The sequence below is a fragment of the Hibiscus syriacus genome, unplaced genomic scaffold (genome assembly GCF_006381635.1).
Source record: "Hibiscus syriacus cultivar Baekdansim isolate YM2019G1 unplaced genomic scaffold, ASM638163v2 tig00009942_pilon, whole genome shotgun sequence".
NCBI lineage: Eukaryota > Viridiplantae > Streptophyta > Magnoliopsida > Malvales > Malvaceae > Hibiscus > Hibiscus syriacus.
This window is the reverse complement of record NW_024062205.1, coordinates 177,249-201,583: the sequence shown is the minus strand read 5'-3', so window position 1 is coordinate 201,583 and position 24,335 is coordinate 177,249. Positions and strand designations below refer to the sequence as shown.

The 24,335-nt window shown below is 34.3% G+C and overlaps 2 protein-coding genes and 1 pseudogene across 2 annotated transcripts; 1 reads left to right on the top strand and 2 right to left on the bottom strand.

Annotated features, from left to right (window-relative positions):
• Nucleotides 1–1,733: 1,733 nt before the first annotated feature.
• On the bottom strand, nt 1,734–7,674 carry LOC120203410 (annotated as a pseudogene).
• A 4,935-nt stretch (nt 7,675–12,609) lies between these two features.
• On the top strand, nt 12,610–15,354 carry LOC120203408 (BEL1-like homeodomain protein 6). The gene is made up of 4 exons (XM_039203710.1): nt 12,610–13,538; nt 13,670–14,049; nt 14,126–14,186; nt 14,469–15,354. Exons 1-4 carry the CDS (start codon nt 12,765–12,767, stop codon nt 15,159–15,161), a joined length of 1,908 nt encoding a protein of 635 aa, XP_039059641.1. The 5' UTR covers nt 12,610–12,764; the 3' UTR covers nt 15,162–15,354.
• A 443-nt stretch (nt 15,355–15,797) lies between these two features.
• LOC120203409 (protein CHROMATIN REMODELING 35-like) lies at nt 15,798–20,960 on the bottom strand. The gene is made up of 6 exons (XM_039203711.1): nt 20,798–20,960; nt 19,768–19,923; nt 18,694–18,882; nt 18,030–18,181; nt 16,172–17,937; nt 15,798–16,091 (listed from the first exon to the last, which is right to left on the bottom strand). The coding sequence occupies exons 4-6, from the start codon at nt 18,150–18,152 to the stop codon at nt 16,088–16,090; spliced, it is 1,893 nt and encodes a 630-aa protein (XP_039059642.1). The 5' UTR covers nt 18,153–18,181; nt 18,694–18,882; nt 19,768–19,923; nt 20,798–20,960; the 3' UTR covers nt 15,798–16,087.
• Between the last annotated feature and the right edge of the window lie 3,375 nt (nt 20,961–24,335).

Genomic DNA, 24,335 nt, shown 5'->3' with positions numbered 1-24,335 from the left:
ATGGTGAAGGAAGAGGAAGAAGATGAAGAGAAGCAAAACAAGAAGAAGAATGAGGTAGGCATTGCCTTTAAGTCCACCAATGAGAGCTATCAAGATTCAAGTGAAGATGTGGATGAAGACGATGATAAAGAAGAAGAGATGTCCAAGCTCTTCAAAAAGTTCAAGAGGTTCATGTCTTCCAAGAAAGTGAAGTATGAATCAACCAAGAAGAAGGGTCCCTCGGTGTGCTTCAATTGTCAAAGAACGGGGCATGTCAAGTATGAATGCATCTCCTAAAGAAAAATGGATCAAGCAAGAAAAAGACGTTTATGGCGGCTTAAAGTGATGAAGATGACTCTAATGATGAAGATGAAGTAGCCAACCTATGCCTCATGGCCATCGAATGAGATTTAATGGTATCTTCTAACTCAAACGATTTAAATTCACATTCTTTTGATGAGTTGCAAGATGTTTATAATGAGTTGTATTTGGAATTTGTGACCATGAATTCCAAATATAAGAAATTAATTTCAAAATTTAAATTTGAAAATGATTTGATTTTGAAAGCCAAAGTTGATTTTGAAAATCAAAATGAAATTTTGAAAAATGATTTAGAAATTTTGAAAAATGATTTAGAGCTTTCAAAAGTTAAAATTAATGATTTATAAAAGAAAATTTTGATTTGAAAGTTAAGCTTGAGAGCTTAACAAAAGAAAAATAATTAATTTCTCAAAACAACTCATTATGTTTAAAATGGAAAAATGCTCACATTCATTTTATGGTCATTTGGAACATACTTGTCCCATAAAGAAAAGAAAATCTTTTAAAATTAGACAAGTATGGGTTCCTAAGGGAACAATGGGCATTAAAACTAATGTTCAAGGATTCAAAGCAATTTTGATACCGAAATCTACTTAAATGTCTCTTGTAGGTGTGTGGGAGTAATGGTGATGAAAGTGAAGATATTCAAATGCTCTAGCCACACTTCAAAAAGGAATGAGTAACATTTAAGCTTAATGCTTTTGATTTTGATTATTTGGTTGCTCATTTAGTTTTAAGCATGCATGAGTTTTGATCTTAAAGGGATATGTTTTGTTTTTAATCTCATGTATGTTGAAAATAAAAAGTTTTATGATGAACATTTTAATTTTTTTTATGATTTTTCATAATTTTTTGTTCATCATAATGAATTTTGGTCAAAATTAGTTTTAAATGAAAATTATATCTCTCTAACAATTGATATCAACTTTTCAAATGTTTTGATTTTACAAATTTTAAATTTTTGACCTAAATTTAAATGTTTATGCATGTGTTTTAAATGTTAAAGATATCTCTCTAACAATTGATATCAAATTCTTCAAATGCATAATATTTTTTTAAAAGCTTTATGCACATGTACTTATTTTCAATTATTGGTATTGCATAAAGTATTTTAGACTTAGATATATTGAATTTAATATTTTACTAACATTTTTGTTGCTCTTTGTTAAAATTCAATTTTGATTAAGTGTTAAGTTTTTAAAGTCAAATTTTGCTTGAAATGCGGAAGTTTTGATTTTTCAAATAGTTTTTAATATAAAAATTACTACTTACTCTCTAAAGTTATTTTCTAACTTTAAAGTTGAATTTTTTTTTTTTAACAAAAAGGGAGAAGTATGGCAATGTCTCATCAAATGTAGAGTACATGCCATTGATATCAATAGAGATCCAAACTCAAAACTTGTTTTCACCATACAGATATTCAACAGTATATCATGTTACAAAGTGCACAAAATTGTTAACAAAGTACAAAACTTGAATGGCAATTGCATTAACATCAAAATGTTCATCTAATATTCTCATTTTACCCTAAAAGATGGATACGATTAAGATATGCTAATGGTATTAAGCTTGAAACCACCTTCTAAGCTTCTTAGAACCTTGTTTTTTGGCCTCGGGTGTTGATTTCGGCTGTGAGAACTTACATCTGTATTGTTCAATTAGCATATCGAGTTTATCCACCACATCTCTCCCTGATGGATCTTTATTCCTTCTTGGCCTTTTTCTTTTTGAATTTGCCACTCCCTCCTCCCACTTCGCCTGCACTTGTCGCGTCCTCTCTTTTGGCTGAGGAATTGCTTCCACCTCTTTCGACTTTAATTTGCGGGTTTCGTTAACATTTGTTTCAACCTTCACAGAACTTCCAACAGCAGACTTTTGGCCGGCTTTGCGATCGTCGGGTTTATGATTTGATCCTTTCACCTTCTGATTGGAGCCTTCCAAATTTTCCTTCCAGGATGGTTTTGTCTTTTCACCGGTCAGTTTATGCTTTGGCTTCTTACTAGCTTGGCCTTCTCCAGTTGCAACTCTGTTTTCCATCTCAGCCTTGTTCAACTCTGAATGCTCCGTTGCCCTTTTCTCATCTCTAGATTTCCGTTTCCGGGATTTGTTAGACTGATCCTCAAACGGATGTGATTTTTCTTTTTGCTGTGCATTGTTCAAATTATCATTAGCATCTTGATGCTGAGCTTGTATCTTGACTTTCCTCAGCTTCAATGTCTGCACATTATCGATGGCAAACTCCACTATTGGGCGATGCTCTGGACCAAATGTTTCTGCAAACAACCAATGACAATTTTAGATTATAAATAGAAAAGAAACAATATAATTAACCTTTATCCCCAGTTCGTAAGATATTGAGAAAAAAATGACAAATCTAGCATCAAAATTACAGCCATTATACCAATGAGATGTAACGATAGGGGCTTACCTGGATTATTGTTGAGAACCCTCAAAGCAACAAGTGCATGCTGATGTTCCGTAAACTCGACAAAGGCAACCCCACGTGACTGATTTTTAACAACAATCTTCCCTTCTTCACAGTTTTTAAGAACTTGATCTGCATGCCAGCACGGGTAATATCAAAGTTAAGACTTAAGGCAGCACTCTATACATGCAGAAAACCATGTAACGAATTAAAAGATAAAAAAACACTTCAATAACAGATTAACAATTTTATCTAACCTGTCGTATTACAGGTTTTTGCTTTGTAGCTCGTGAGGTAACTGCATCAATACAAAGTTGTTTCAATTCATTTTCAGTCACGGACTTCGGTAAATTATATATAACAAGTCTCGTCCTCGAAACATGGAAATTCGGGGATTGAAGCTTGGTCATCTTTTTTTCATGTAACCTGGACGGAATCCAAAACGCCTAGGATTAAATATAAATAATATAAGAAAGTTTCACAAGAGAATCAGCAGGACCATCAAGAACTATCATTATCGAGTTGCTTTCAAAAGTTAAAGCTAATTCAAGGATTTTGTAACATACTTGAATATTCTTTTTCATATAAAAAGATTAAATGCGTAACATTCAGAAAACAGCATCTACCTAACCTTGTCCTTAACTACTATTCTGTTTTTACTATCCATTTAATCATTCCTGGCGGAAGAAACTTGTGTCAGTATCGGACTTATAATATCAGGGGAAACAAATAAAACTAATCCTTACATTTTGCGTTTTTCCATGTCACTGGATGAAACATCTTTAGATGCTGGTGTCCCCTCAACTATAAGTCCTTCCTATTAAGTCATACAAACAACAATGTCAAAACTATACTATGAACACACTAAATTAATGGGCATTCGATTATTTGTAAAGTGAAGCAACCTTTGCCAAGTACAGGTTACGCTGGTCATGTTCCTCAGCTTTGGCCCTCTCCAATTCTTTATTATGTGCTGATTTCCGATCCAATGCCTTCAACACTTTGAGCTGCCTACCTTTGAGAAAAATACCCAAGCCAGATGCAGCATTTGCTGCTAAAACTGCTGCAACAGCAGAATCTATAGTTTTAAACTTGAGAAAACCAGTTCCTCTAGGTCGCCTGCCAGGGGAGTGAAAGACCAATAAGTATTACCGATTTAAAGGAGTAAAACAAAAAACATTTCAAACTATTTAGAGTCAATACTTGGTAACAGGATGGACGACTGGAATAAAGATTGCACTTGCCCAAATGCAGAAAACCTTTCTTTCACTTCTTTATTGTCAATGTCAAACGGAAGGTTGCTTATGAAAATTGTTCTCTGCAACTCATCTTCGCCGTCAGTTTCTTTGATTTTGCCAGACTTTTCAGGTTTAATCACATCTGGTTCAATTACAGATTCAACAGGTAACTTATCTTGCACATCGATGGTTTCATCTACATTCATCTTGTCTTCCTTGTTGGGCAGAATGGCATCATCTTGGAGAGGAAGAGAATCCTTAGACGAGGATGTCACCAAGCTATTTAGCACTTTCCTCGCAATGTCTACTTCCTTATCAAATCCAGTGCTATTGGTTTCCTTTCCATCTTTGATATATTCGAGTCATTTGAAGCAATACCACCATCACTATCATTATCCCCACCTTCATCTTCCATATCGATACTACTACTATCAGTATCACTTTCCTTGTCAATTTTATTCAGCTGCCCTGTAAAGCCATAGCGATGATATACATATAGCCAAGTACAGATGAGAAGATGAAAATTTTACTAAAGAATTTATCAAGAAAACGGCATGACATAAAGCCAAGTACAGATGAGAAGAGGTGAAAAGAAACATATCAATTACTACGAAGCAAAGGCATAACATATATATGTGGAACATGACTACATACTAAGCATAAATATATAATCTATCCCTACTGTATATACCGTGCTTGTGTGTGTGCGCGCACACACTTGCATGTGATAAAAAAACAAACATATAAATTACCCGGATATGTTTCAAGAAATCTCTAATCATATGTGCTTATTTATTTGATAATTGATATGGATGATTGATCCATAAGGTTAAGGCCACTCATTCAGCTCTGGGTGAAACAGCCAAAGGCTCAGAAGAAACAAGATAATAAACATCTTTGATGAGTATACAACTTTTAGTTAAGGACACAAACCATCATCTGAAGCAACAGCAGCATTAGCACCGGCACTGTAAAGTTTCTTCGGAACAGCCCAATCAACAGCTATTGGTCTTTTACAAAAAAAATTCCCATTGAACTTTTGAATGGCCTGAAAATGACAAATAATAGTAAAAACAGGTAGCAGAAAAATTATCTATATAGGAAAAACGGATAAACCAGAAATAGTACATTTTCTGCATCCTGTTTAGATGTGAATTTGACAAAAGCAAAACCCTTGGATGACCTGGAGGAGGAGGGGGAAACCATTATGTGTATGAAATAAAAAAAATAAAGAAAATTAATTGACAAATTTAAATGATTTTCTGAGAAGAAAAGATACCCCGTTTCAGAATTATGTGGAATAAATACATCCCAGACAAACCCTGCTGCTGAAAACATATCCTTTATCTCATTTAACTTAGCCTGCAACAATGTTGAATAAGCTACTTTAGAAGTTAGGCTTCGAGTTGCAAGTAGCAAAATCAACTATAGGGATAATCAAAATACACCGTTAGCATCAGCAACCTTGAAAGGAAGATTTCTGATAATTAGCTTCCACTTTTGAGTCTTCGAGCCCTGGATCACAAGTACCAGTGAAAAATAATTAGATCTTAGATAAAAAAAGTAAATAGTAGGAAATCAAAAACAATCATCTTATAAAAATAAATAAAAGCACCACAGTTTTGTCATGGTTACTCTACCTCACCACCCAGCTGGCGTGCCCAAACGATGCCTCCATGTATCTCTTTCTGGTGTAATGTTGCCACAGCAGTACAAGCCAATTTGACGCTTGTGAAAAGCACTGCTGAAGCATCCACTTTGCATCCATCTTGTGCAAGACCTGGGAATTTTTTAATTTTATGGCTTGCCATTATTACACAACAATTAAAGTAATCCTCAAATAAAGACTTGGATTATCAATCAATTTCAATCCAGAAACCATATGTCATAGTTTTCAACAAAGTATAACTATTGACAAATTTGGAAGCATCATAATAATGCAATGTTACAGATTTTTTGAATGGATATAAAGTATTCACAGAGAGGCGTTACAGCAATGGTATATACACATGCAAATAACAAGCATGTAGAACAACAGATGTCACAACCAGCCTGCTTATATCATAAACCATTTCAACTGGTAATATTCTATAAAGAATATACTGTACACCACCAACGTCGAAAGTAGGAAATTTTCTTGTTCACTATCAAATTATCCAAGGCGCTCTTCATGAATAACATTACTCTACTTCTGAACTTTCACTATTTCAGGTTTCGCAGGGGGTAAAAGAACAATTTTATTAAATTTTAGCAAAGGACACCTTTTTGCTTACCATGTTGTTTAAGCTCCTCTATTGGAACAGGATAAGTTACAGCACAGACAGTGCCAATCTCTTTTGCACGTCGGTGGACATCTTCAGCCATCTCAGCATTATGAAGACCACCAAATATAACAGTCCTAGCAACCCTTCATAACATAGAGAGAAGAGAAGAAAAGTCATGCCTTGATGTGTCAGAAAGTGAAATAAAAAACTAACTAAACTAAATTAAACTAAACAAGCATAAAAATGAAAATAAAACGAAGTGTGTTTTTAATATTACCAGGAAAAAATAAAGCATTCTAAAGATTCATATCATGAGTGAAAATTAATTCAAAATTGACTGTGAATAACTACATGATGATTTTTAGAAGTCCATATATCATTCTAGTTTTCACTAAATTAGCAAGCAAATTTAGTACCTCTGCTTCTCTGAGCAATTCTCTTTATCAGCTAGATCAGAACAATGTGTTGCTGGCTTTCTAGGTTGCATAGGTTTCTCTATATTTTCATTCAAAATATCAACAACAAAACAAGCCACTAATGAGAAAAAAACAACAAACTATTGTAATTGAATAACAAAAAAGCTTTAGTTTCGGCAGGCTCAACCATGCTCTTCTTCAGTTGAGGTAAGACAGCCATTGTCATTCTTGGTCTTGGTCGCATCATCTGAGACAGCCAGTAGTTAACATCCAGATAACACATGCATACAATTTCACAGTTATTCTGAAATAGCCAAACCTTGGGTTGTCTTGGACCGACGTTGCTCCAATGGAGCACGGTGCATTGCATATTTAACTGCAATTTTTCGCCCTCCAACAGAAGAACCATTCTTCGACTCAATAGCACGGCTGGCATCTTCAGCAACAGCACTTCCAAAGAGACGAAAACACAGAGAAAAAGGTAATCAAGAAAGTTAAACCCCAAACGAAGCATGAAAATTCAGCCCAACCATCAGCCCTAAAACTCTGATACAAAACAAAATAATAGCGTTAAAAAAAGGATTCAAATGCGACTCAATTTTAACTTACAATTGAACAAAAGCGAAGCCTCGATGTTCAGTTGACCCTATGAACAAAGAACACATTAGTATGTTTATCAACAACTGATTAAAATCACGATGAAAAAATCAAATTAAAACCATACCTTTCTTTGTAACCATAAAACAACGCCTGATTGGACCGACATCGCTAAATGTTTCTTCAAGCTGGAAGGAAAAAAATTACTACTATTTTAAATTTCTATATATACAGAGAAAAATCTAAGACATAGTTCTCGAGCAAAATTTCCAGAAGGGGATGCCTGAGAATTGGTGAAAGAGTAAGGCAAGTTGGTGACGAAGACGGTGGAAGGTGAGTGTTCGGTTTCGGGTCTCTTCTCGGATCTCTTGTTTTTCCCCATCGATGGTGGTTTGGCTGCTGAGGAATTGGAATGAAAACTTTCCAACCTAAAACCCAAACCATCTTCTCTTTGTAACAAGCGTGTGGGGTTTAAAGTTTTATCCGGGCCGGGTCGGGTCGGGAATGAAAAATATATTAGGGCTCTGTACAAGTTTAAGGCCTGAAATACGTTACAATCCATGTATTATTTATGGGCCTATTTTTGGATCCACTGTGGTTCTTCTGTAAACTTGATCAAACCGACAACGTTTTGAAAGTACAAAGCGGAAGCTGGCTTTTATAGGACCCACTAATAAAACTAAATTATTAATCGTTGATTAATCACTAATCATATAATCAAACTTTAAACGTGTCGATTATGCGGTTTGCCTGCTTGTCAAAACACGACAAGTTTTGGTTTACCTTTGTTAAAAAACTTAATTTGAATTTAATCACGTCACCATATATTGTATATGCTAGCATTTTTCAACAATTTTTTATAATTTAATAGTGAAGTTTGAATCTTGATTAATTTAATGAATAATAATTTGTTAGTTTCTTGTTGATTCTGAAAATTAATTTATGATGATGTTGTAGAATTCATATCTTGAAAAAGAAAAGGAGATACTAAAATTTAGAAAATGAGAGAGAATATCGTGTCTTGAAGAAAATAAGAAACCTTGGAGATTAAAAGCAACAACATTGCACATTCTATCATATATGTCTTTTGGAGATTAAAATTGATCATAAACGTATTTTGTTAAATAATTGTAAGAAATAGTGTTTTTGAATTATCAAATGCATTAAACGACTGCACGATCAATTTATCTTAGTGGTTAAAAGAATCGTTGATGATTCTAGAGGTCATGGTTTCGAGCACCAACGGTAGCAACACGATGATACGATGATTGAGCGTTCATTGTAAAATGGTTGAGAGTATTTATATTGATGTATAATATATGTAGGGATGACATAGGTTAGGTTTTTGGTCCACCCGACCCGACCCGAAATAATAAAAAAATATTTTTATTCCATAAAAACAGTAAATTTATTGGAAAAAATAATATATAGAGATGTATTATTGTAATTATTTATAATTATATATTTTTTCGAGTCAGGTCGAGTCAGGTATTTTTCACCCCAAACTTGAACCCGACCAGACCCGAACATCACATTAAAAAAAACCGACCCGACCCGACCCGAACCTGAATTTTTTTTTAAAAATCCAACCTAATCGAATTAAGTCGAGTCAGAACCTGTCGAATTCGGATCTCATGCCATCCCAAATAAACGTCAAATGAGCATGAGCTTCGTGCATGAATATCACTTATAATTCAATATTTGTGGGTGAGGATCGAGCTGTCTTTTGCTTCTTTGTTCAGCTTCGTTCTATCTGAATTATAGTTTTATACTCAAATTGAGGATTTAACTCTTATACTTGTCTCTACTTTTAGAACATTAATAGGCTTTGTTGTTTTTTCTTTTTTAAATAAAGGTATTTGAGAATTATTTTGGGATTTAAAACATTTGTTATATTATATATGAAACTCTACGTGGAGGTGACAAGTTTAAAAAAATAAAAAATTAAAAAATAGAATTTGTTACGTAGATAATGAGTTTCATACAAATTTATTCTAACTCATTTGACCAGTTTAATTTTTTAAAAAACATTTTAAGGAACTCATTATACCCACATGCAGTGACGGAGAAATTTTATTTTTGCTCACTATTCAAAAATTTTGTTTTGCTAGCCCATGTGTGTTCACCCTCTAAAATATTTTTGGATCCGTCATTGTCCACATAACAAATTTTATATACACAGTAACAAATATTGTAAATCCCAAAATAATTTTTAAATACCCTCATTTTTAAAAAAATTCCGTCCACATTATTCTCAAAATATAAACTCATCAATGAATCAAATAAATCATATTATTAACTATTTTAATTAAAATGTTGATAGCTTTTTTCCTTAAAAAAGTTTCATTCAGTACACATGAAGATACAATGATAAAATTAACCCAAATATTTATTCAAATAATCACTTTGACCATTATTTTCTAAAACGATTAGTTGAAAACTTTTAATTAACTAACAATTAATGTGTCATTTTCATATGTGATTAATTAGTGATATGACACGTGACACATCACTTTAAGTAATATGATACATATTACATTATTACTTTAGTGACGTGGTATGTGATATGTCATTAATTAAACACTTTTAAATATAGCATATTAGCAATATGTATTAACTGTTAATCAACTAACGGTTTCTATTCAATATAAACAATTTTAACCAAAATTTGAAATATTATGGGTTAAAATTCTCCGATAAAGAATAAGGACCAAAATGACTGTTTAAATTAATGTTGGAGGACTAATTTTTTTCATTAGACCCAAAAGAGATCATGCTAGCAAGATGAATGAGAACTTAGAAGGGATGTTTCTAAGAGAGAGAAAAACACCATTCACTATTTGTATTAACAAATAACATTATAGAATTCAAGCGATCAACACATGTCAAATTAAAATACGGGAACATAATTTTAATATGAATATTATAGGAGGATCAAACCCAAATTTAACTAGAAAATGTTTTCCTAATCCCATACAAATGTTTTGGTTTGGTTTAATCCCATAATCATTGGCCTTTTGGTTTGTCTTGTATGCTAAACAATATGCCTAATTACGCCTTCTTTTGCAGTGAGGACGATGATGAAACACGTGGGAGTTGTTAATTGGATGATGCTTCCAACATTTGACAAATAAATAAATATCGAAAACAAATATAATATATTTTTTGTTCAATAATGTGACTCATCACACCCAAATCTTCTATAGGACAAAAAAATGAATAATTTAACACAAATATAATATATTTTTTGTCCATTCTTGTTAGAAAAACTATATAGTAAAAGTAATGATAATAATAATAAGGGTAAACTGCACATTTAATACCTCAACTATCATTTTTATTTTATTTTGGCCACTTAATTATTTTTTTTCAAAATCATACATAATGTTAAATTTTGGTTTCATTTTAGTCATCCATCATTAAAAAATTAACAAAACTATTGGCATGATCCCCCTAACTGTGACATGATATTACCTTATAATAACACATCAGTGTCACCGTTAATTTTTTAATGACGGGTGATCGAAATGAAACTAAAACTAAATATTAGATATACTTTTGAAAACAAAATTACAGTTGGATAGCCAAAATGGACCAAAAGCGATAATTAGATACTAAACGTACAGTTTTCCCTCTCCTGCGAGTTTATTTCTCGAATACTTCAATTATGTTTAAACTTTTCTTATAGTATAAATTTGAATATTAATCAAGTCATATTAAGTGAAAAAATCAAGTTGATTGAGTTTATGATTATTATTTTATTATTAAAAAATTACTTTTTGTGCTATTTTAATAATCAATAAACAATAAAATACGATTTTATCGTTTCGAAAGACTAAACAAACAATATTCTTTGTAATCAACGAGACCACTCAATATATTCTATTTAATTAGAACTTTGAACTCAAAGAAACATTAAGAATGGGAGTAAACCAGAATTCGATCCTACACTACTAAATCCCAGGACTAAAATTGTGTGAGTAATTTGCATATTTATAGATAAATGGGTATAACGATGAAATAAGGAAAAACAAAGGGGCAAAAGGATAAATAAAGAAAAGTATAGAACCATAAGAGTACCTAAACTAAACATTAGTTAGAGAAAAAAGACAAAGTACAGTGACACGAGTACCTACTGCATCGCCTTTCACGTTTGAAAATGTCAAACTCTTTTATTAGGCCCTATAGTATGTGAAAACTATCGTTTCTATATTTTAATTTCATCGTTTTTAGTCTACATTTTTAAAATTTGATCGTAACCCAAACGAAAACTATTAAATATGTTAATCCAAACACACTTTTACCCTTTCAGGCTGATCGATATGATAAGATACAATGAGACTCAATTAGTGCATTTTAAAAATTTTGAGACCATTTTAAAATGACATAATAGTACTCCTACTATTTAATTATAAACTAATTTAATTTAATTTTTTTAGAATGTTTAATCTTAGTGTTTCAACTTAGGACGAAAAGACCTTTAATATTTCACTAAATAATCATTTTTATTTTTATTTAATTAAAAAGTACTCCTAATATTTTAACATTTTATGACTAAAAAGTCATAATATTTTATTTTAAGATAAAAATGTCCCTATTTTAAAACATATATATTTTAAAATATTTAATTAAATGTTACAGATATTTTTTATCATTATGTATTTTAAAAAATACCTATAACTTGGGATTATCTTGCAATTAACCCAAAAAGTAATATAAAATGTGGAGAGAGAGAGAGAGAGAGAGAGTAGAATATGGGTATTATGGTGGATAGGATATAGATATTGCAGAAGCTAAAGAAAGTGGGGGAAAAAAGAAAAGTAAAACCAGAGGTTGCCATGCTGAAAGTTGAGAGAGACGGCAAAAGGAAATTGAGAAGGAGGGTTTAAGGGAGGGTTTTTATTTTTAGGTTCACCAACTGTTAGTTAAGAGATAGAACTCCTTAACCAAACATATCTTCAACAACACCCAAACCAGAGGAAGAAGAAGAAGAAATAGTAAGAATTTTCAAAGAGAGCAAAGTTTTACAATCTCTGGAAGCTATCATGGTATATAGGCCATAGGGTTCAAAGCTTTAAGTATGTATGTGTGAATCTCTCACGTGGGGTTTGAACTTTGAATGGAAATGATGGATGGATAACATATGATTGGTAAAAAAGGAGCAAAAAAAAAGGTGATATAATTCATCGAAGAATTTTTCTTTTTCTTTTTTTGAAATGAAGTGTTGGGTTTCTTAAGGATTTTGTTTCAGCGGATCGGGTGGTGTCTTTGAGATTTCTTTGTTCCCATACCTCAAGCAACTGTTACTGGTTTCCAGGTATTTTTTTTAATCATATGTTTATGATTTTTTGGGTTTTTTTTTGTTGCTAATCAGTTTATGCTTAGAGAATATCCAGTTTTTTTTCTTCTAAATTTGCTCAAGATTGTTCATGATGGAAGTTTCGATTGCTTGTTTCCAGTTCGTTTCGTGACTGTGTAATTTGACTTGTACGGGAGCAAGGAAATTTTCAAGACTGTGAGAAATATGGCTGCTTATTACTCTGGTTCAGATAATCATAGAGATACGGAAGCGCCGATGATCTGTTTAAGAGAATCGATGCCGGGTTCGTATGTTGAGGGACCAGTTCTTCCTGGTAATACGATGTTGTATATGAGTACCGGGTCCTATTCTGGTGCATTTACTGGGAATTCTCAGCAGCAAAACAACTGTATCGAGATTCCGGCTGTGGAAACTTCGGTTTCGGCTCCACAGCATCAAGGGATCTTGTCGAACATCGGTGGTTGTCCAGTCGGGGAGCACGGTTTTGGTGCTTGGAGGGATGGTAGAAATGAAATGCTGGCTATGCAGTCACTGGCTGGTACTTCCAGCATCATTCACAGTGGTCAAGGATTATCCTTGAGCCTTGGTACCCAAATCCCCTCTGGAATCCAAATCCCTTATCGGAATCCCGGTTCGGGTTTTTCCGTTGGTAATCAAGATTCGAATAAAGGGGTATTGCCTGCATATGGAGTGTCAAGTATGACAAGAGCCATTCCTGATTCCAAGTATTTCAAGGCTGCACAACAACTGCTTGATGAAGTTGTTAATGTTCGAAAGGCTCTAAAGCCACCTGATGGAGGGAAAAATCGGAACTCACAAGATAATCGGATGAAGAATTCTGAGGAAGATGATGGGGGATCAAAGAATGTGCTTGCAAACCAGCAAGAATCCTCCATGAACTCTCCAAAAGAGCTCTCACATGCTGAAAGACAAGAATTACAAGACAAGTTAACAAAGCTGCTGTCCATGTTGGACGAGGTAAACACATTTTTGTGTAAGCTTTTCCGAGAAACTCTTGCAGCCAGGTTCCTAGTTGAATCTTTTCCGTTACGGTTTAGGGTTTATTCGTGTTACTTATAGTGTCTAATGTCGAATGGTTGTTACTTCAGGTTGATCGCAGGTATAAACATTATTATCATCAGATGCAGATTGTTGTATCATCATTCGATGCGGTAGCAGGGTGTGGAGCTGCTAAGCCTTACACTACGCTTGCTTCACAGACTATATCACGCCATTTTCGGTGCCTGCAAGATGCAATCAATGAGAAAATTCAGGCAACACGTACAAGTCTTGGAGAACATGATACTTCGGAAAACAGTAAAGAAGTAAGGATTACTCGTCTGCGTTATGTGGACCAGCAGCTGAGGCAACAGAGAGCTCTTCAGCAGCTTGGTATGATGCAACAACATGCATGGAGGCCTCAGAGAGGGCTCCCCGAAAGCTCTGTTTCAATACTTCGTGCGTGGCTGTTTGAGCATTTTCTTAATCCGTAAGTTTCAACGTAACACTTCCCTCCTGTTTGATTTCTCAACGTTGTACTCATTGCTATTTCGGTTTCCCTCCAGCTACCCGAAGGATTCTGATAAGATCATGCTAGCAAGACAGACAGGCTTGACTAGAAGTCAGGTAATCTGCAAACAACTCATCATACTAACATATAAATGAAGCAAATTGTTTCCTTGTAAGGAGTTTTTGTTCGAAACTTGGACGGGAAAGTGTTGTTAAGTTCGAAATTAGCGGCGGAATTGGAAGAAGTGATATACAGTAGAAGTTGGTTTTAACGAGTGTATATATCAGTATGTGCTGTAATGTGTTCACACACATCCAATAAAATGATGTCATAGTTTCTCTTTATATCTTTCGTTGTTGATGACTTGATTCCTAAATGATATATTTGCATCTGTCCAGGTTTCGAATTGGTTCATAAATGCTCGGGTGCGCCTATGGAAGCCTATGGTCGAAGAGATGTACAAGGAAGAATTTGCTGCTGCAGAAATGGATTCTAATTCTTCATCTGATAATGCGGTCAAAGCAACAAAAGGCGATACAATGACCTCCGAGGACAGAGATGAAGATCTGCAACGAAGTGGGAGTTCATCAGCAATAGAGAGATTTAGCAACGGACAGCTCATGGATTTGAAATCCGACAATGTTCATGATGTAGATATCTCAGGATCAACCCCCGAAGCTGGTTTCCTGAATGTCACGTGTGGAGAATCTGAAACTGAGTATGTCTTACAGAAGCTAAGGGAGGAGCAGAGGCTTACTATGGGCATCTCTAACATCCCCGATTCAAGTGTTCATCTAGATGGCAGTGGCCACCGGTTTATGGCAGCCGCTGCTTACAATGTGTCTGAATTGGGGAGGTTTGACAGTGGAAACGGTGTATCCCTCACTTTGGGATTGCAGCATTATGAAGATGGTAGCATAGGTATGCCAGGTGGAAGGCGTCATCAAAATTTCTTTGCAATGAGAGGGGATGAAATGTACAATCCGATAATGACTTCAATGGGAGCCGAAACAGCGGATTTTGAATGCATAAACCCAGGTAATCAACAACAGGGTTTCAATTCCTCTCAGTTACATGATTTTGTTGCATGAAATGTACTCGAATGCGGTTTAAACTTTCTTTAATCGTTCTTATGGAGAGGAACCGTAATCACCGGAAGAAGAGACAGACTCTCAGCTCCGTTAGGAATTGATTGGTGATTCTGCATATTTGTAAAGATATATGATTTTTGTTAATACGGTGAAAGGGAAATTTTGTACATGTACAACTAGTTCAGGAATCAGAAAAATATATGATTTGAAATAAAAAATGTAGGAATTGGCTTGATGTAGGTGCAGGTGGACATGATTTTCAAGTTTTGTGCTCTGCATGCTTTATGGGCCACTTTCTCATCTGCATTTTGACATTGACAATTTCTCACTTCTGATTGGTGGTGTCAATAAGCCAAAAAGAATACACATTGTAGCACATATTTTTAGCAAATTCTGAGTTATGCTAGGAAACAGGGGTATAAAAGAATACCCCGAACATTTTTTTCAAACGCTCTGTTCATTTACGCTCCTAAGCATGCCGTCAAACAAGAAATTGCATGAAGATATCAGTATGGAACAAGAAAACTGGAATTTTCACAAGTTAAACATTAAAGCTTCTGTAGAAATTAGTCAACCAGAATTTACAAGTTCATTTAGTTCAAATTCCGAGTAACATTTCCGTATGCATAAATCATAAATGAGGGTTCTTAGAAGAGGACAATGCTTTTAAAGAAATTTCAGTTTAACCCAAATACAAAAGTAGAACAAAAAGGTTTCATGTACTGTAAGAAAGTGATTTCTATAGCAGATGGTATAAATCTTCCTGGGTGCTCCAAGTCACCTGGAAATGTCAACAAAGTTGATTTCTATAGCTGGTTCATATTTGCTTTCATATGAAACTTACCTACATTGCGGACTGAATGACTACAAAAAGAAGTGAGAAATTGCCTGTGTCGATGGTAGCCACCTGGCCACGGTCCCGGCATCTACCTGAAAATATGGAGAATAGAAGTTGGAATGCTGAAACCAGTAGAGTATAAATGAGACTTGATTTGAACAGAAGAATGAACCTTTTGTAAAGAGACCTAATATCTTCTCTTAACAATGGACTTTCCAAAAACAGGTCATTGCACTCGTTCATATTAACAGTTTCCATATCAAACACTTGGCCACCAGAATACTTGTTCCACTCAAACCACATCTTTGCGATTAATTCCTTCTTGAAACAAGTAGCATGATCCTCCTCTTCAGGAGAATCACCTGCCAACAGTCTATATGAATACACTTTCTTCTTTTGTCCAGGGCGAAATGCACGGCCTATGGCTTGTCGGGTAACGGATGGGTTAAGATGAACATCCAAGATTATAATTCGTGATGCCCCGACCAAAGAAATTCCCTCTCCACAAGCCTTGATAGATCCGAAAAAAACTCTAGCATCGGGAGAGTTGTTGAAGCGATCCATAGATAACTCCCTTTGCTCATTACTTGATTCACCAGTGATCGAGAAAATCTCAGTTCCTGGATGCCAACCCTTCATTTTCACAGATAATCTCTCTAAAAATTTCAGGGGGATGAGATACTGACTAAACACAAGGAGCTTCTCACAGGCCGACTCACATAAATTTAACATATTGAGAAAGAACTTTGCTTTGGCTCCTTCTTTGATATCTAACTTGTCTAGCAAGTCATCCATCTTGTCATCGATATTATCATCAGTTGTGTCAGACTTCTCCGAGAAAGAACCCAGTTTAGGATGTAAATAAAGAGCACTTCCAACAGATGAAATCTTGAACCTCCTTTGATACCTTTTTAACTTCTGAACTTCATCCATCTGTCTGGGACTAAGACCGAGTACAATGGTGAAATCAACAAGTCCAGGAAGCTCATCCAAAAAATCACCTTTGTAGTAATGAAGAACTTTGCTGGTCATCTCACGTAGATCATGTATGACGGAGACTTTCCTCTCAAAGTTTTCATCCTTCTGCAAAGTGTGCTCCACCGAATCGTAAAAGGCTGCATCTGCTCCAGCTTTGAACTGTTTCCTCCCACCAGGTATTTGTACCTTGCTCATTACCCTCCTCATTATTAATTTCGAAGAGTCTGACCTAAGAAATTTCGGCCGAACAAGGTTCAATATGTTAAACACCTCTTTGACATGATTTTGATAGAGAGTTCCTGAAAGTACAACTTTTCGAGGTGTTTGAACCTTTGCAAGGGATTGTAACACATCGGTGTTTTCGTTCCTTGGTGTATGGCCTTCATCCAAAATTAGAATTGAAGGTGCTTTGAGCAGTATCTGCTGGCAAGAAACGGAAGTCTGTCCGTTTCCACCATCACAAATTACGGTAGCGAACTGCTTGTACCCCAGAAAAAGGATACTCTTGTTCCCAACCCACTGCTTCAGCACCTCTAACTGCTGAGACCTATTTTCAGCTTTCACAGAATAAAAATCAAGCAGTTGAATATCCTCTACTTGCCACGTTAGGAGCTCCTTTTTCCATGTAGCCAAGATACCTTTCGGAAGAACAACTAGTGGTTTAGCTTGTGGATATTTGGCTAGGAAACTTTGCATGAAGCTGATTATCATAAACGTCTTTCCAGATCCAGGTGCATGGGCCAGGATGCAGCCCCCAGGGTTCTCTGTTACCAAATTGCTTAGCAGAAAATTAAAGCCCTCTAATTGATGAGGTTTCATTTGCTTCATATGTCTTGGATGAGCAGCTATGTTAGTTACTGTTAAATCACCTTCAGACAACTTAATTCCAACAGTTTCAGTCGGCCCTCTATATTTGGCATTCCGTCCTTCTACGGCATAAGTGCGTGTACTCTTTTTAACCTGAATAAACAAAAAGACAATGAAATTTTCAGCCAGGAACAGAGCGGATAAGGCCCAAAAGAATGAGATGAATGATCATAAGATTGATTTACCTTGTTAAACTGAACCTCAATTATGGTCTCAATTCCTCTATCAATAACTCCACAAATGCGACACACGTAACCAATATCATCCTTCAATACAAAAGAATGGTCACAATCCTCATCTTCTGACATCCGTTCACTTGAAAGATCCTCAAACCATCCTACCAAAACATTGCAAGTCATAATGAACATAGGAGATACTTGCTATGGATAATTAATTGCCTGAAGTTCAATAATTGTAACACGTTAATAATGATTCTAATATGTAAAAAAGAGGTTTCTTATTCTACATGGAGGGAAACATGAATTATGTGTTATGAACTCTTATGCTACCACAATCTTTCATGAACTCTATGCTAGTAAGTAATATCAAGCGCAAACGAAGTTAGACAAGGTACTAATTCCATCTAGCAAAATTATACGTTATGAACTCTGCTATTGTGTTTTGCTCAGTAATTGTTTTCCACTCACAATTGGAATGTGACCAAGCTAACAACAGATCAAAACAAAAAACAAATGTTTGGTTGTCTATACAGTTTCAAGAAATAAAAATTTCAAAATAACTGCATCAGGACGTCTGCACAAGTGTTGGCCCAAAACAGAGAAGCATAACATTTAACGGCATCTAGATACAATGGGCATCCACCAGTTACTTTCCATGAATCAGAAATACCTTGGAAATCTCCAATGCCATTGACATCTCCTGCCAAATATCTCCTAAACCATCATCCCCATTCTCATTTTGAGTATCTGAATCTTCTTCAACACCAAGATAAACACCTTCATCCTTCTTGAGGTCAGTTTCACTGGTTAGACTAACATTTTCTTTCGGATCAGTTTTGTTACTCCTACACTCCCCAACCTGAAACACATCAATTAGACTGATCACATTAAGATTGGATAAAAATAAAATAAAAAAACATGAAACATACGCAAAGAGCTTGAAGACAATAACCATTATACTCAAAATACACTCAATATGAGTATTTTATAAGCATTAACTTGAAGCACCTGTAATCAATCGTACATATAACAGTAACATTGAACATGTCCCCAGTATGATTGAGATGAAAATGGCAAAAAATTAAGAGAAAATTATGAATTAGACTATATTTGCACCACTTACTAGTGGATATGTACCTAATTTCCTCTCAAATTCTGTTTAAATATTTAGCCTCTTAGACCTTAATATGCATCCACAACTTTCTGAAGTAAAAATTTTCTCCCATGTCATCCCATTTGATCCTTTTAACATGCAGAACAAGTGAGGAAGAAACATTGGTCCGTAAGCTTCATTTCAATTTGCTTAATCCCATACCATACCGTTTCAATGAGGGACAGGAAAAGAACTTTATCTTTGCAAAAATGGAAAGACTAAAAACTTACTGGCTCTATCTTTTTAACAAACACAAATACAAACAGGAAGAGAGTAATATTTTATTCATGGGCACTGGTGTAAGATTCCATAGATATCCTTAATGGCTAATCATTAAACCTTGTAAAGGCCTGGAGATAAGCTAAAGATGAAATGCCGTATTTGCCCACTTTCTTTTTGGGTGAATGTGGCTTGAATTAAATCATTATCAGACATGAAAGAACTAAAACATAAAGGCATACAACTTTGAACATGTAAATTCAACTTTTCAAAAAATAGAAATATAAATTCAAAGTTCGTTGTGAGTTTTATATCCCTATTTCAACCTTCAAACGCAGAACTCAAAATATAAATATGTGTACAAGAACATACCGTTTTCTCCTTTGAGGAATGCTTACTCGATACAGTTCCCTGCGAAGGGTGCAGAGGCCTCGGATTTTTGTTGTCTTCATCCTTCTTGATATTATTTTCACTGGTTAGACTAACATTTTCTTCCAGGCAGCTTCTGTTACTCATAGACTTCCGGACCTCAAACAAATCACCAATCAATTTAAGATAGGATAAAAATAGAATAAAAAATACGAAACCATTTTACTTGAAAAATACTTGAGTATTATATTAGTATTAACTCAAAAGACCTATGCTACCATAAAAACAAAAGTGGCATTGAACATGTCCCCAATATGATTGAGAAGAAACGAGTAAATAAATAAAGAGAATTTTGAATTAGACAATCACAGATATTTGCATCGCTTAAAGTTTATTATATTGTTAATTTCCTCTTAACAAATTATATTCAAATGGATGGATTTAATCTCTTAGACTTTCATGTGCATCCACAACTTTCTAAACTTCAAATATCACCAGTGTCATTTCATTTTGCTCAATCTCAGACCATGCTATTCAACAAGGAACGGGTAAAAGCTTCATTTTTTGTCAAAAGTGGAAAGACTACAAACTTGAATCTCTCTCTATCTGAAAAACACATACAAAGAAGATGATCTATGTTCTTCACGGGCACTGGCGTAAGATTCCATGGTTGGCCTCAAAGGCTATTCAATAAAAATTGTAAAGACCAGAGAAAAACTAAAGATAACTAAGAGCTAATATAAATATTTGAATGCTGTATTTCCCCACTTCCTTGTTGGGTGGATGTGGGTTGAACTAGATTATTGTCAATCATAAAAGAACTAAAACATATTGGCTTATAACTATGAACCTCGAACTATGCAACGTAAACAAAAAAGTTTTCTTTTTTAAAAAAATATATAAAAAAACTAATATCTGTAAATTCAACTTTTCATAAAATATACATGTACATTCAACGTTCGTAGTGACTTTTATATCCCTATATCAATTCTCAAACGCACAACTCAGAATAGAAATGTGTACGAGAACATACTGTTTTCACCTTGGAGGGCAATACCACTGATGGCATCTTCAAAACAATTTCTTGAAAAGGGTGCAGAGGCCTTGGATTTTTGTTGTCTTGATCCTTCTTGAGATCACTTTTACTGGTTAGACTAACATTTTCTTTCAAGGAACTTCTGTTTCTCATAGACTCTCCTGCCTGAAACAAATCAATCACGCGAACAAAATTAAAATAAGATAAAAGTAGAATAAAAACATGAAACATACACTTTAGAGCTTGAAGATTATTGACATTGAGCTCGAAGTACCCTCACCTACAAGTATTTTATAAGTATTAACTCAAAAGACCTATAATCAAACATTAGTATAACAGTGATATTGAACATGTCCTTAATTGGATTGAGATGAAACAAGTAAATAAATTAAGAGAAAAAATCTGAATTAGACAATAAGGTGCATTTGCATCACTTAGTAGTGGATTATGTAATTAATTTTCTCTGAACAAAATAAAAATTTATGCGGGGTAAATTGAGGTCCTATGGCTTCACTCGACAATTGGTTTTCATTACAAAAAGTTTACTCGACATATAATTATATTCAAATGAATGATTTAGCCTCTTCCACCTACACGTGCATCCACAACTTTCTGAAGTTAAATTTCTCTCTCGTGTCATCTTGCTTGACCCTTTTAACATTCAGAACAAGAGATGAAGAGACATTAGTCCCTTTGCTTCTCATTTCATGTTGCTCCATCTCAAACCATGCCGTTGGGTGGGGAAGGGACACAACTTCATTTTTGTCAAAAAATGCAAAGACTCTATAAACTTAATCTCTCATTATTTCTCAGAAAATCAATTCAAACAGAAACATCATCTAATATTTGAATACCGCATTACCCCACTTTCATGTTGGATTGAATTAAATTATACGTAAAAAGAACCAAAACATGAAAAGCATAGAACTTTGAACCACGGAATATGCAAAGTAAACTAAAAAGCGTTTTTACATTAGAAAAATTAAAATTTATTTAATAACCCTAATATACTTAAACTATGTTCCTCTAACTCGTTATTTTTTTTTATAAAGAATTTGTTCTCAACCTTCGTGTTTGCATGTCAGTCACTTGAATATAAGGATATGACCTTCAAGGATCCTTCAAATATGTGAAAAAAGCTTTTTAAAAATTTTATCATACTCTGTGTCTGATACATATGTGTACTCGTATCTGACACTTATATAACATAGTGTTTAAATTCAATGTTCATAGTACCCTGAAACACACAACTCAAAATATAAATATGTGCAAAAGAACATACCATTTTCTCCACCTCGGAGTGTAGCACATCAGATGGCTTCTTCAATACAATTTCCTGAAAAGCGCACAGAGGCCTATGATTTCTGTTATCTTCATTATCCGAAACAAGAACCACTACAGGGGATGCAGTTGATGTGATACTACTTCCAACCGACTCATCCTCCAAATCAATGAAAAAGTTACGTGACAAATGAGCAAGCTGTCGACTTGGCACCTTTGAAGCCTCTTTCCTCTGGCATTTTCCCACATCCATCGACACTTTGGAAAGAGAAGGATGCAAAGCAAGTATTTTGCTCACCAGAAGTGAATTCCTAGAGAAAAGGGCTTCTATTTCTTTTGTTACACTACCATACTTGCCACCAGAATTATGGGTTTCAAGCATATTAGTGAATGCAAATGGGTCGGAAAAATCAACAACATTCGGAGAGATTTTAGGCTTCTTCTTTTCAGTTCCATCAAAAGGATCTATAGTGGCTGACGTTCTATCATAGTCTTTTGAACCACTCGACATTTTCTTCCTTTTAGGACTATTAGAACAAGACCCTGTAAACAAGCACGGAGAAGATAAACACGATTATCAAAAGCCAAACAGACTAAATATTAGGTAGATAATTCTCTATTTTTCTTCTCATTTTTATATTTTAGATGTTTATACAGTAGGAAAATAAATCAAGAGGCGCCTTGACTTCCAAGGCAAAGTAATAAACAGAACAATAATGTTCAAGTTAACGGAATGCGAAAAGGCGAAAAAACTAAAGCAAATAAAACAAACGAAGATCATCGTATACCGAAAGATTAAAATGCAGCATTAAAATAATTTAAAAGGAAGATGAATGCAAACACCATTGATATTTTCTAATACACTATTTAAACAATCCATCGTCTTCAAATCTAATTCCAAAACAATTATAAACACATGATTTTATATCATAGGAAAATGACTTTTTAAAATTTAAAAAAGAATAAATTTATAAAATTCTAAGGACTAAAATATATCATTAATATAAAATATAAAATAAATATTTAATATATATAACAATTTAAAATTTTCAGAATTAAATGCCTCACTATCATCCATCTCTATATCGAACTAAGACACCATCAACCAAAAATCATTAATTTTTGTTATGCAGTCTTCAAATCTAAATCCCAAATAATTATAAATGCCTTCGACTTGTAATCTCCATAAATATATTTAATCCGAGACGCACATGATTTTATATTAAGAGAAACGAACATATAAAATTATAATAGCAAAAATAAATTATTAACAAAAATATCTAAAATATATTAAAATTTTAAGAAGAAATGACTATCCCGACCGCCCCTCGTCGGTCCCTATATCAAACTATGACACTGTCAACCAAACAACATTAACTAAACATCGGCGATTAAATATGTAATACCGTTTGAGCTTCCGTAGTTTGTTAGCGTTGCCGGCAATGGAGGCTCCATCAGATCAGATCACTTTGAAACCCTAAATTTGAAGAAATATCAATACAAAACTCGAAATTGATTCGCTCTTTACGTTTTACTGATTAAAGCAAAGATATAAAGGGGGATAAAAAAAAGGATGAAAATTTAAAGCTCGAAGGTGCAAAATGTGTGCTACATACTATATATATATATACACAGGTGGCGTGGGAGGATTTGGTAATAGTTGTAGCTCAGCAGCTTTGTACCGTTGGCCAATAATAAAGTAACACGTTGCGAGTCCATAACGGATTGTACGGTATACTGCGTACGGAGCGAAAAATTTTAGGTCTAATTACGGATCTTAGTCCCTGTACCATGACAAAAATTAGATATCTGAACATTCTATTATGATTTGGAATAATTTATTCTCTTTACTTTTCTAATGTTATTAATTATTGTTATTTTAAAAACAGATTAAACTGCTCACTTGGCATGTAAATTCATATCAATCCATAAAATAATAAAAATTATGCTTTAATTATTTAAAAAATTATAACCAACACATTAATAAAAGAGAAAATCGCCTCAGTGACCAAAAATACCTTATAATATACGATTTTAACCAACTTTTTTTGGATTTGCCAAAATGACCAATAAAATCGCAACGCGATATCAAAATCGCAACACGATTTAGAAAATCGCAACGTTAAAAAGAAAATCGCAACGGTCAAGAAAATCGCAACGCGAGCTTCCAAGTTCGCAACGCGATTTAGAAGAAAATCGCAATGCGATTGATAGAATCGCAATGCGATTTATAGAATCGCAATGCGATTGAGAG